This window comes from Melopsittacus undulatus, chromosome 1, assembly GCF_012275295.1.
Source record: "Melopsittacus undulatus isolate bMelUnd1 chromosome 1, bMelUnd1.mat.Z, whole genome shotgun sequence".
NCBI lineage: Eukaryota > Metazoa > Chordata > Aves > Psittaciformes > Psittaculidae > Melopsittacus > Melopsittacus undulatus.
The window spans coordinates 104,270,244-104,284,317 of NC_047527.1; the positions used below are offsets into that span (position 1 = coordinate 104,270,244).

General features: G+C 39.9%; 1 protein-coding gene across 1 annotated transcript in view; it reads right to left on the reverse strand.

The window, feature by feature from the left end:
• KMT2C (lysine methyltransferase 2C) overlaps window positions 1-14,074 on the reverse strand; it is a 192,100-nt gene that overhangs the window by 135,339 nt on the left and 42,687 nt on the right. Inside the window, exon 2 of the mRNA XM_031049774.2 lies at window positions 9,112-9,200. Within this exon, the coding sequence (XP_030905634.2) occupies window positions 9,112-9,157 (46 nt within the window). The 5' untranslated portion in view covers window positions 9,158-9,200. The remainder of the gene's footprint in view (window positions 1-9,111; window positions 9,201-14,074) is intronic.

Here is a 14,074-nt window from a genome sequence, read left to right on the forward strand (position 1 = left end):
CACGACAGTACCACACCAAGTGCCCAAGGAAGACCACCAGAAACTGTGGCCTTGTTCCAAACCATCTAAGCAACTGTATTTAACCTAGTTAAACTTCGAAAAAGGAGCTCTGCATTACCGTGTATTTGCAGAAACTCTCAAATAAGGAAAAGCCATTTACTTTTTTGCCACCTTTCATCTCATTATACATTAATGGGCACCCATTACACTGGAAAGCAAAGTTCATGGACACTTGCTCATTCTCAAGAACTCTGGACTATGTGAGAAGACACAGATTGTTTATCACTACATACTATGACTACATGAGCTTACATCCTTATGGTGCTTTTTCCCCTGCTGTTTGCTTCTCTAGAAAAGAAGAGACCCAAATTATACTAAATGAGACAAACAACATCTCAACTGCTGTCTCTGCAATAAACCAAACTGTGTCTCAATATGCCGTTGGAAGACTGAAAACACAGTGCTCACCAAACAGAATGAAAATAGCGTTTTATGTTAGCTGAAGTATTGCACACGCAACTTGGTGAAAGTTTTCCAGTTTGCCCAGGGGGGTTGTGGAGTCTCCTACATTGGAGATATTCAAGGCCCGCCTGGACAAGTTCCTGTGTGATGTACTCTAGGTTACCCTGCTCTTGCAGGGAGGTTGGACTAGATGATCTTTCGAGGTCCCTTCCAACCCTTGGGATTCTGTGATTCTGTGAACCAAAGATTAAGGAAGAACAGAAGTAATGCATTTCATGAACCAAACTCCTAAGAGACAGGAGTCCGGCACTGGCATGGCAGAAGGACAGCAGATACCCTCATCGCTGTCTCAGGGACATTCCTGGAGGCATCTGGCACAACACACTAACTGCTTTTCACCGAATTTAATGAACATTCATCAGACTTGGTTATGGCATCCTACTTTGAAGCTCCTGGGAGTGAAGGAACCATGAATGATTAATAAATGCGAAGCTCATTTGCAAATTCATATATAAGGCTTTATTTTGCATCCTGTTTTCATGAATGCTTCTGTCACAGTGAAGATTTTACCCATATATAATAAGCTGGGGGGGAACTGAGAATTAAAAAAAAAGGACTTACATGCACAACTCCACGTGTCTCCAAGCTCTTTTTTTATGTCAGTATCCTTTACTAAAGCATTAGAAAAATACCAGGAAACATAGCTTCTAAAGAATAATATTATTTGAATACTTTCCATCAATAGTTCTTCCTCACCTGACTGGTGAGGACAGAAAGATCTTATTAAAGTTAAAGGAAATCCCTGAGAGTGTAAGGGATCCACATGGGCCATCAGAAGGGTTGAGATGTCCATAAGCTTCCTCAGGGGTCGTGAGGCACTGGCACAGGTTGCCCAGAGAAGCTGTGGCTGCCCCATCCCTGGCAGTGTTCAAGGCCAGGTTGGACAGGGCTTTGAGCAACCTGCTCTAGTGGAAGGTGTCCTTGCCCACGGCAGGGGGTTGGAACTGGATGAGCTTTAATGTCCCTTCCAACCCAAACCATGCTATGATTCTATAATAACATCCACAAGATTACAGCAGGGTTGAGGGCAGGAGGCAGCCCAGAGATCACCTTGTCCAACCCCTCACTCAAGCCAGACCATCCAGAGCCAGATGCCCAAGACTATGTCCAGGCAGTTTTGAGCATCTCCAAGGATGGACATACAAAATAGGTGGGAAAAAAAAAAAAACAACTTTGGCTACCATGAATGGGGAGAGCTATGCAGGGAAGTCACTGGGATTATTGGCAAGATCTACAAAACCTGCAGCAAGATAAGGAGATACATGTGTGGGCTCTGCTATGGCAATAAGGCAAAGATGACACCACCATATCCAAAAGTTGTTGGGTTTTTTTTAAAGTTAGAAACCACTTTCCAAGTCAAAACCTTAAAATACTCCAAAAGTTCTGCCATGATAGAAAGAAAATCTCTTCTAAAATCTTATGAGATCATGTTCAGTATACAGTGACACTGAAAACAAGAATCAAAACAGCTGTCATAAACAAACTTTTCTACTGTTGCTTAAATGCAACAAGGTGACTATTTAACCAGTTTACCCATTGGGACTCTGCTGCCAGACCTACTGCTAATTTGGCAAACAACCAAAGAAATGTTATGACCTTCCAAAACTTTCAATAGGAACAGAAGGTATCACAGGCTGGTAAATACCAGTATCACCGAACACAGCAGGGTCATTCCAGGGATCTCAACTGTTGCTTACTGAGGTGTTCTGCAAGAGGGATCGACAAGGTTTTCACCAGCACATGCAATTGTTATTTCTGCACAAGGAAGGGACAGTGCTGTGTTGGAAATGACAATGGGACAAGTGGTTTCACACAGCCTCAGAGGGGTCTACAAAAGTACAAGCAACACCAAAATGCTCTAGTTCTAGTAGTTTAGACAGAGCAAGAAACCACATCAGTGTAGCCACAATACAAAAAGAAATTTTAACAAAAGAAGGTAAGTTACAAATTTAAATGCCTATCCAGTACTGCAATTACCAAATTTCACTCACTATGCCAGTTTAGAACAAGTTTCCACTACTCAAGAGTTTGTAAATCTGTTACTGTTCCAGACACAATTTCATTGAAACATCACCTCTCCTGCCAGCCTCTAAGCAATTCACTGGCACACTTCACATACACAGGTTTTAGAATGGACACACTGTAGCTAACCAGTCCCTCAGGGGTCACACCTGCAATGCTTTCAGACCTCAGCAACCAACCCAAGGTATACTGAATCACACAGGGCGTGATGGCTGCAAATAGCTGCCACCATCACTTGGGCTGCACCGGGCCTGTATGCACATACACTTGCCTAAAAACACAACCACAGGAGAGGGAGGGGAAAAACGCATACTGAAGCTTGATTGTGATGGTAGTAACCCCATGCAAGAACCATTTCTCTATGTATAGAGGCACAGTTTCTTCACCTTAAGTCAACACTGCACAATTTTTTTCATCACATAACAAAACGTACAACCGCATCAGAAGTGTTTTGTTGGCATTTTTTGCAAGTGCTGTGCATGTATTTTCTTTTAAAACCACCACTTATCTATTTTTTTCTTCTCTGAAGGACATGGCAGCGATTTACTCACTGCAACAGTTGCTATATGGAGATGAGGAGAAAGCCTGCAGTTATTCTTTTTTGTACATCTCAATGTGTACTTGGATACTTTTCATTCCAACAGAACTCTTATTTGTTACATACATTTTACACAGAAAATGGCTTTGTTCAAGTTTTGTACCAGTTATAAAATAAAAATCAGGGTTCCAGTGTAGGACCATTTAAACTGCAATTTCAGTCTTTCTCAACACAGAACACTGAATTATGGATAACCAGCTCACAGTGATCCGCGACCGAGAAACTTCCTAAGCTGGTGGTGGTATTCAACAGCACTTCTCTGATGATTCTTCCATGAATTTGTTCAGGTCTTTTGGCCATGAAAATTTTTCATGCCAAAGCATCCAGCAGCAATGAATTCCACAATTTAAGTAGATACCAAGTGCAAATACAACTACCTTTTTGCTCTGAATGTGACCTGATGTCCCCTGATTTTTGTGATGCAAATCAAATCATCATTCCTTGTTCAGTTTCTCCATACCACTCATCATTTTGTGGGACTCTACTAAGTTCCTCCTCCTCAGTTATATCATTTCAGGTTGAAATGTTTTACCTTAACTGAACCCTGCACAGAAGCTATTATTTACTCCTTGTCGTACTCGTTGGCCTTTCCTGTACTTCCCCAATTACAGCTCGTCCTTTTGGAGAAGAGGAAGCAGAACTGCACATGGCGTTTAACATGCAGCCGTGCCAAGGATTTATAAAGCAGCAGTAAAAAAACCACACTGATGCTTTTTTCCCCTAATCCCTTTGCCAGTAATTCTTAGAACTTGATTTCCTTCTTGGACTTATAAAAGCTACTGCAATTCTCAGAACTACAGTACCACTTGCTCTGGTAGCGACAGCTATTTGAGAGCAATTTTTGTTGGATTTTTACCCTGCATGTTCTTTTACATCAACTACTACTGAATTCAGGAGTCATTTAACTTGCTACAGTCACGTCTTCAGTGCCTTGCAGGTGGGCTTCTCTTTATTACCCTAAGAAAGTTTATTTTACCCACTACTTTCCTTCCTTTTGTACCTGACCTAGAAAAGGGTTACCAGGGCAGATGCTGTGGGGCTCTAACACCAGCCTGGTTTATTCTGTGATTTGAATTAGGTGGGACTGAGGTTTGAATTCGTCTAATATTTCTTCTACCAAACTGGAGAGTTGGCCTCAACACAGCATGACTGAAAACCAAGACAGCTCCATAGAACTAAAACATACACAAACCAGAACAATTTCCAGTGAGGAAAAGAGTGTACATCACATAGGATACATGCTACTATTTCAATGTATTTGCCTAATAATAACAACGCATTTCACCTATCATGGCTTATCTTAGAGGAAATTATGTTAAGTTCAACAAGAAAACACTTGGCCAGGCAACATCACTGGGTCTGATAATAACCTTACTAGTGACAACAGCACAGTACCAATCGATAGGATCATACAGGCTCTTTAATGTATTATCAATTCTGAAGCCTCCAAACACCATGGGGAAGTAAAGATCTGTTATTAACTATTAATTTAAGAATTAGTTGACATAGTATAGATAGTAAACAGAATACTTAATGGATTTACTATGAGTTTTCCAAGAGACTCTGAAATAAACTTAACTGCAGTTCTCCCAGATCAGAGTCTGAATCGCAACATTTTTATGTGACACAATGACAGGAAGAATTGAAGACTCTAGGACTAGTTGGTTATTTCAGAAATGTTCTTAAAAGAAAAGCATAATCAAAGAATTAACACACAGAATTCACTTTGAGTCAAGTTAAATGTAGAACCAAGATAATACAAAGCATAAAAACTTGCAAGAACTAACAGAAGATGGGGAAAAGAAACAGGCCAAGTCTTCATTAACAGACTTGGCTTCATTAAGATACACCAAACCTGAGGAAAGCTTACCAGGACATATTTGTCATATTTCAATCCTTTAGATTAACAGATTTATATTGGCATGTACATGTGTGCACAAACCCACATGCTTCCCAGACTTCTGTGAGTTTTGGCCATTGAAGAGACGCATTCCTCAGAATAAAAAATTCTGGAGAGGAGCAACACAAAAGGACCTACAGGAGAACGTAGTATTCTACAGCAACACATATTTTACAGATAGCTAGAAAGGTAGAAGATGTTGATGGCTGAAAAGTCTTGACAGGACCAGAGACAATGGGCACAAACAAAAACACGAGGTTCCCTCTGAACATCAAGAAACACTTTTTTGCTGTGAGGGTGACCAGAGAGCTAGCACTGGTTGCCCAGGCAGGCTGTGGAATCGCCATAGAATCATAGAATAGTTAGGGTTGGAAAGGACCTTAAGATCATCTAGTTCCAACCCCCCTGCCATGGGCAGGGACACCTCACACTAAACCTGTCTGAACTTGTTCCTGGACAGCCATCTCTGGGTGGCCTTGCTTGAGCAGAGGACTGGACTAGACAATCTTCAGAGGTACAGCCAACCTTAATCATGCTATGATGCTGCAGGTGCTAAAATGATGGGAGGGATGGGTAAACTCAACATTGGTTGGATAGGGAAATTACCAGTGCAACATCACTGTGAGAACCACAGTGAATAAAAATGAACGAACGTACATCTGGAAAGACCAATATGAAGCTCAGAAGCAAAACAGACACTAAGGGAGCAGCCAAGAAATCAACAAGAGAAAAAGGGCTTGGTGGGTAAAGGAAAGGAATCTGCCCTGAGGTTTACAAGAAGCTAGAAGTCTATTGATTCAGTAGAAGCACTTGCCAGCACCATTTTTTTTTAGGAAAATGTTGACTTAGCTCCAAAGAGATCTTTTTTCCAATTTCCAGAATTTCCTTTTTCCAATTCCAAATCTCTCCTCTCTTTCCATCCTTACAAATTCTACGTTCATTTATCCCAAAGAGAACATAGCACTTGGCAGAAAACGGGCAGGGCTCAGAAATCACTGTAGTTGGCGGGGATAATAGCCCATACTGAAATGATCAGAGCAGCACACAGCTTATCCTGCTCTGCTTCCAATTCTGCCTCTTTTCACATGAGAGATTACAGAATTCTGTTAAGGGTAGTAACTTGTTTCCCAAACTGCAATTAAAACAGCCATGCCTTGGCATTATAAAAGAGTTACTTCAGGAAGAATTTCTGCCTTTTTTTCTTTTTTGAACAAACATTTGTGTCAACCATACAGATGGAAATAATGCCTAATGTTTAGTACTTACCTTCGACTTTGCTCCCCCCCAAGATTTGATTTTTCTTTCCCTGCACCGAAAGCTCTAACCCCTTCTGCACTGCTCCCTTCCCTGGAAGTTGAGCTCATTATACTGAATAGCACATTTGTAACATGGACTTCTCTCATTTTATGAAAATTAATTCACAAATAGGCACCAGTAATGCTGGACTCCTTAAATAAAACAAAATAGAAATGACCTCCCAAACCCAAACAAACAAGAAATAAAAGCCTCAGAAAGTAAAAAAATCCATGGTTATTCCCAACACATGAGCCAAACAATGGAAAGGAAGCTAGAAATATGAAGACTCAAAGTATGTCAGAAATTGCACATCAAGATGTTCAGATGATCTCAAGTTTTGTAATACTACTATATTGTGTTCTGGTTTGCCAACTACCACAGCAAATTGTTGGCAAGTCCACTGTTTGCAAGAAAACAAATTAAAAGACCCTTTTAGTCAAAGTAGAAATATATAAACTAGAACAGAAATACACTTCAATTTGACTAAGACAGCTTTACATGGAGCAACAAATTGGGATTGCTCCTTCTCCCACACTTTATCCTTAACACAGGTAAGTGCTTGAAGTTTTAGAGGCAGCAGCGTTTTCAATTAATATGATTAAACCTTTATCAAGACACATGGTATTCAACTTTTAAAATAACATAATGGCGATTCTGTCTCTATCAAATGGCTCACCACAATACTGCTCTTCACGTCTTCTGGTTCCCCCTTTAAAGATGGGATTTCAGACCTATATATTTTTATCAAGCTTTTCTTTACTTAAGACTACACTTTGCAAAACTACCTTGGGCTCTCATTGAAGTGCACCACTTCCAGCAGAGGAGTCTTTGTCTAAGAGGATTTCTAGCACAGTGCTCCTCTGCTGCTTGTACCTTTAGAGAGGAGCATCAGCCCTGTCTGACAGCCAGGATGATTCTGATGAGGAATAATGGAGAGATTTATCTATATGCACTCTCGGAGCCTCAAAATAATTATGTGTCCCTCCTCCTCCAAAGTAAAAACTGCTCTCAGATCTCTGTTGAAGAACTCTGTTACTAATTATATGTAAAGCCAAAGAAATTGCTGCTATCACTAGCTTGCCTACATAGGGGTGTACCAGCAGTTCTTAAGCTTGAATTTCTTTGGATTTAAAAAAAAAAAAAAATCCAAACAACAACAACAAAAAACCCCCATATTTAAAATGTACAAAGATTACCACTGCCAATCACACTTTCTGTCCCCTTTACTGATTTTCATAAGGCTGCTTCTAGCACATTTGATAGGAAGAGTAACACATGGAATATAGGACACAACTGGAACCAGCCTTTCTTCACCTACTCTAACTGCAAGAACTTTTTCACTTTCAACTTTAGTAACTGGTAATTACCTACTTGTTGAAGCTGGAAAAGACCATCCAAGTTCACTACCACCAGCAGCTTATCACCAGAGGCACAAAACCAATAGACAGAATAAAACAATGAAACATCCTTGCATTATCTCCAATCTACAGACTCCCTCTACAAGCTATGAACACTTAAATTCAACACAAGTTGTGACTAAACACTCATGACACTTCCCAAAGCTTAGTCCTGAATACAAAGCCTTCTCAGCATCATTCACCATCTAGCAAGTAAGAAGCAAGAGACCAACATATTGAGACCAACATAAGCTCATCCTGAACCCGCTTGAGAATTTCAACCTCTTCTATGGCTTTCAGCACTGCAATTATATTTCTGTATGTAAAGTGTCACTGCAAAACAGAAAAAAAAAAGGCTCTACTTGTTCTCCCTATGAATCTAACACTAAGCATAGATTCTTGTCTTCATCTTTAAGGACTTCACAATTCTACCTCCTTTACTGAGTGGCTATGAGAGTAATTCAACAACTTCCTCAAGTCAGCCAGCACGCTTCCATGCAACTGCCACCCTGACCGCCAGCTTCTGCTATGGGTCTCTGCTCTTCCTTCCACTTTGCTCATTACACATATAGGACCACCTAATTAAATTTATAAATCCTTATGTCTCAATGCATTTTTAAGGCTTATTTCTGTCAAACCAACAAACTTCCGCCAACTGGCCATGGTTTGTTGGTTTTCCTTCCTGGCAGGTTTTATTCTTCTACACATATTCATCCTGGTTAAAAACAGGCAAATGGCTACAGACATGTGCCTGGCAAAGAGATGACAGTTCTTCATCATGGCCTTTATCTTGTGTGCTAGCTCATCTGCTTGTCTCTTTAGACTCCTAACCTGCCAGAAAAGAAATCACAGACTGTTACAACAGTATTTGGTCCAGTACAATGAGATCCCTCTGGTAACTGAAGCATTTGGGTACTATCACAACAAATATTTACAAGAACAAGAAGAGAGATTTATCTTGTTTCCTACGCAGCAGTAACAAGCAGTAACATTTGGTTATCCCGATTATCCCTTTGGTATATAATCTGCCGTAGCTAGCTAAGGTACAAGTCAATAGTAATACTGTATTTTGGCAGGTATTCTAAAAATAGCAGCTACAGCTGCAGAACTCTTTTTTGTTAGCTACAGACTTGCAGAACCAGAAAAAGAGCCTCTTTTTCTGGCCTACAAAGCCTATGAAAGCATTCCCATTGGACTATTTAAAAGCAGCATGTTCAAATAGCTTTATTTAATATAGATTTAAATACAGAGTTTTTCATCTATCTGCCCAAATGCACATCTCATGCTACTAAACTCTAGAAAAAAATGTCGTGTACTGAAGTCCTGCATAATTAAAATGCATTTCTGAGAGAGCATCAACACTATACTCTCATTACCTGTTTCCACAGTGTTTTCTGTTTCTGCTGCCTCCAAACCATCCATACTGTCTTCATCCTCCACTGCAGTTTTTCCTCTACTCCGAGGCCTGCAAAGATAAGAAAGGAATGCTTGTTTGAAACTGAAAGCATTTTTTACATTTTGAAGAAGGTTTTAATTTAAATTAGCATTTAAATAATATAAATTTGAGGGATAAGTGTCAGCACTAAATTACGCAATGCTTAAGTTAACCTGTGATTTGAGTACTGTGTAAATCAGAAGATTCTTCATTTTTTTTCCTGCTCTAGGTAATGTTCTCAACAATGTACACTTGCATCAGCAGTTGGCCCCTCAAGTTTTTCTGATTATTCTTACAAGAAAATAGAGTAACAAATTTCTACTGATCAAAAAATACCTTAAATCAGCAAGACTTTAAGATATGAACTCCACATAGGAGGAAACTAGAGAGAGAGATGAGAGAACACAATTCAAAACCCATCCAGTAGTTATGTACACTATAGAATAGATACCAATCCATCCAAAGTATCCTTGGAAGAAATATGTATAATAATGACATTAAAGCAATTAAATTGAAACATTATTTTCAGTGAAACCAATATTTTGACACATAAAATAAAATGTTATGAGACATGACTGAATGTCATCACATTAAAAAAGTCATCAAATGAGGACAGCCCATCAAAACTCAAGTATCCAACAGATTTGTTTCAATTTCAGCCAAGGTCTGATGGAAAGGAGACAGGTTTATGCCACAAATTCCAGCCTTATTTCCCTCCCTGGCTCTTCAGCAACTAACGTGGTGGGCTGTTGAGAAGCCCAAGCATCCAGATTCCCAGCTGTTCAGCAGCCCATTTGAAAAGTAGCCAAGAGCTTGGCACCTTGCCTCCCAAATTTTCAGGCTACTTGGCAACCTGCCTGGTGTGCTGACGGAAAGCCTGGGAGACCCTGGGAGCTCCTGATTCCAAGTACACAAATTCTGAGTGGTTTGGGGCATCTCAGCAGTTCCAATGTCCCAGAGCTCCCAGGCAACCATTCACCCTACCACCATGCCTTGAATCAGGATGACACGCAAGCCAATACACCAGCACCCCGCTTGTCCCCCCCGCCCCCCCCCAGCAACAAAACCCCTCTAGTTCCTCTTTCATGGAGGATTCTGAAAGAATTTGGGTTTATTTTTGGAGTGTGGGGAAAAGGTTTGTTTGGAGGTTTCTGAAGTGATTAAATCATTCCAAAACCAGCACTTCCTTTTTTTTCTTTTTTTTGTACAATCAGTCATAATTCTTAAATCTATCCAAATTATTTCCGCAGGACCAGAGCTGCTGAACTGGCTATGAAATAAACACTATAGTGCAAAGCCTTTCGTTCTCGTGTATCAAAGAAGGTAACAAGGCTAAAAGAGCAGGGAAGCAACAGATCTTGGGCTACATAACAAAAATATCTCTTCATATTGTGTTGGGTTTTGTCTCTGCAAAGGAGGAAAAGAATAATTCAAATGAGAGGTTTTGGAAGCTTTGGAGAATCATTGAATCATAGTATGGCTTGGGCTGGGAGGGACCTTAAGTCCCAACCCCCTGCATGGGCAGAGACACCTTCTACTAGATAAGATGGAAGGACACAAATGTTTCTTGCAGCAGCATCAGAGATCATCACATAGATTTCTTCTCATTCACAATGAAGAGTAGGGAAGAGAGCAAATGGAACATCATACTCCTTGGACAGAATAGGCTATTTCAGCAAGGCTGAGATACAGCAAGAAAGAGGTAACACTTCTAACACTCAGATAACCAATGCAGCTGGTAAGAAAATGAGAGCATTTAAATATTACATTTCTCATAGCTCTTCACAAGATACCAGCACATCAGCCAGCACCAAATGAACGGGTGGGAATGCAGGTAAGTGAAATCACTTTCCTTGGTGTAGGGATGTTGAAAAGCTTTACAGAACACAACCAGCTAAGAACAGGGATTATTTCTAAATCCTATCCCAATTATTCTTCTACCAAGTATCTGTCTGCAACACAAAGTTACAACTTTGTACTAAACCAGGATTACTTTGAAATAATCACAGACAAAAATGGCAATTCCATTTTCTTCACAAGCACCCATCTCAGTATTCTCCAACACAACCCTGTAGGTGAAGGCCACTGGACAGCAGATGATGATGATTGTTTATGTTTGTTTCATAATTTACATACAGCTTTAGATTTTCTATTAAGACTACTATTAAGCATCAAACTACCTCACAATGCCTTTTTAAATATTTTGTTTAAACAAGAGCAGTGCTCACTCCTCGAACTCCCTACTGTATTTCAGCAACCTATTTAACGCTAAGGAAAATCAGAAGTTTTAATTAATTCAACATAATTGCTTCTTTCAGCAAAAGATACAACTACGGCTGGTGTTTCCTTGCCATTCCCTTCCCCCAAACACTCTACAAAGCCTTCATAACACCATGCAGGTTTTAAGTAAAAATGAATAAGTGGCAGAAAAAAACACTGGATTATATCATTAACTTATTTTTGCTAGTTACATTCCTTTCACAGTCATCAGAAGAGATTTTATAGCCTACAAATTTACGTTTGGCTTTGAGAAAGAAATAATTCAAGTCACAGAACAGTAAAATATATACTGTAGTGACAACTATAATTTAATGTTTTCCCAGAAAACACCATCTGAGGGGGCCATATAGCATCCCTAATCACTGCGATCAACATCTGTAATAAGAATGTATTGCTTAATGTTATTTGTATTAAATTTATACATTTTATTTAATCGTTTTTTCATAAAGCTTTGGCTGGTTTGCATAATGCTAGATTTTTTTACACTGACAAACACTGTGAATTGTTTATTTTTCTATTTACTTATTCCACTCTTCTTTAAAAGTGGGGAGGGCAACCTGTGCTCTGTTTTTCTCCTGGGACTTGACTTGTTGTTCTGAAGTTCATTCTCCTGAAGGAAGATATGAAAAGGCTGCTGGAACAAGAGAGTGAAGGGGCCAGCTTTTGCTCCCTTAAAACAATTACAGAACAACAGCCTGTGACTATTGCCCCTCGCTCACATAAAGCCTGGCAGTAGTGAAACGTGATTGCTATCTTCAACATTATAACCTTGATTCCGCTATATGTCATAGAATCCCAGACCAATTTGGGTTGGAAGGGACATTAAAGCTCATCTAGTTCCAAATGCCTGCAATGGGCAGGGACTCCTTCCACTCAAAATTCCTGTCCAACCTGGCCTTGAACACTGTCAGGGATGGGGCAGTCACAGCTTCCCTGTGCCAGCACCTCAGCACCCTCACAGTAAATAATTTCTTACTAATATCTAATTTAAATCAACCCTTCGTCATTTAAAGCCATTTCCCCTTGCCCTAGCACTACATGCCCTTGTAAGAGGGCACTACAAAAAACAATCTCAAAGCTCAATGCCCAAACTTTCTTACTAGGAGGAATAACTACATCATGCTTTTACATATCATTGCAGAGACCCCACCAGCTCACAACAGCAAGTACAGATGAGCAGCATCTCCCAGAGCTTACTAACCAGGAACAAAATGTACAAGCAGAGCCTTACCAATACCCACTCTACAAGAACACAACAATAAATATTAGTCAGTTCAACGGGCAGCGGGCTTGGTACGCAGGCTGAACTGCTGCCAGGGTTTCTGAAATTGGCTTCTTACTTGCCTTTTTCCTACAGGAGTTCAATTTAGAAGGCAAAAACAAAAGCACATCTATTTTATGCTTAAAAGAACGGATCCACTGAGAGAAATATAACTTCTTGAAGTGCTTAAAGCACATTCAGCATTTCATGAAACAAAGTCAACAAGACAAAACTATACTTTATTACACATACAGGACTCCTGTTGAATATAATTACTGTCTACAATAATTTCATTCATATTTCCATAAAACTGAGTCATTTGTCAAAATCCTGTGTGACCTACTTCTAAATTTGCTACCAGTTAGTTTCCTTCGCTAATGTCTTTCATTAATCTCCATCTCTAAATACACCATGGTAAACAAAAATCCTAGTAATTCTTCTCTGGGTAGAAGGAAGGTCACCTGAGTGGCTTCCACTGAATTACATGGAGAGTGGTACAGATGCTCAATGCCAGGATAAAATGAAGACGTGTCTTATTCACCTGACAGGAATCAAATACTACTTTCCTTCTATCTTTTTTTTTTTAAATGTGACTGACATTTTTTGCACGTTTGGGTTTTTTGTTTTCGGGTGACAGCAATACCACCATCACCTGACAAATACAATGTAGGTCAAAAGTAGATCTCGGATCCTACTCACTTTTTCCACGAAGTGATCAGGACTAAAGCCATGGGCCAACATCTCCTGGAACAACATGAAATAACTGACAAAGCAGCTATCCTCAGCTGCCTGTCACTGCCAGGCTGCTACTTTATGACTACCCAGAAGTTACTGCCAGACACCAGTTCCAGCAAGTTCTCCCTAAGTTGCTACCTGCAAAATCAGGTGACAATTTGTTCAGAGCATTCATTGAAACTACTTTACCAATCCAGTATTTTTGTTTCAGGATTATGAGAACACGTACACACAAACCTCCCCAGAACTCCCCCTCTTTCTCAAATGCTGAAACCTCTAGATCATCCAGGAGAGAAACTAACTTCCTTCTTACGCTTTGCAAACTACAGAGCAAAATGATGGTACTAAATACATAAAACAGGGCCAATAACCTTAAAAGTAGTGTAACATCTGGGATACAGTAGCATCCTAAACCAGCACAGATGTCTTGTTAAATGAACATCTGTCCACTGCCATACCCTGGAAGATGGTACAGAAATGATTTACAAAAAGGTTCAATTAGTGCTGTCATCACCACGGCTAGTAACGAATTAATGTTCACACAACAGTTTCCTAAGTGAAAGCTGTTATTGCCTTTTCAAGAATCTTTTTAACAGGCCTGCAAAAGCACATGCTCCCACCATTTCTG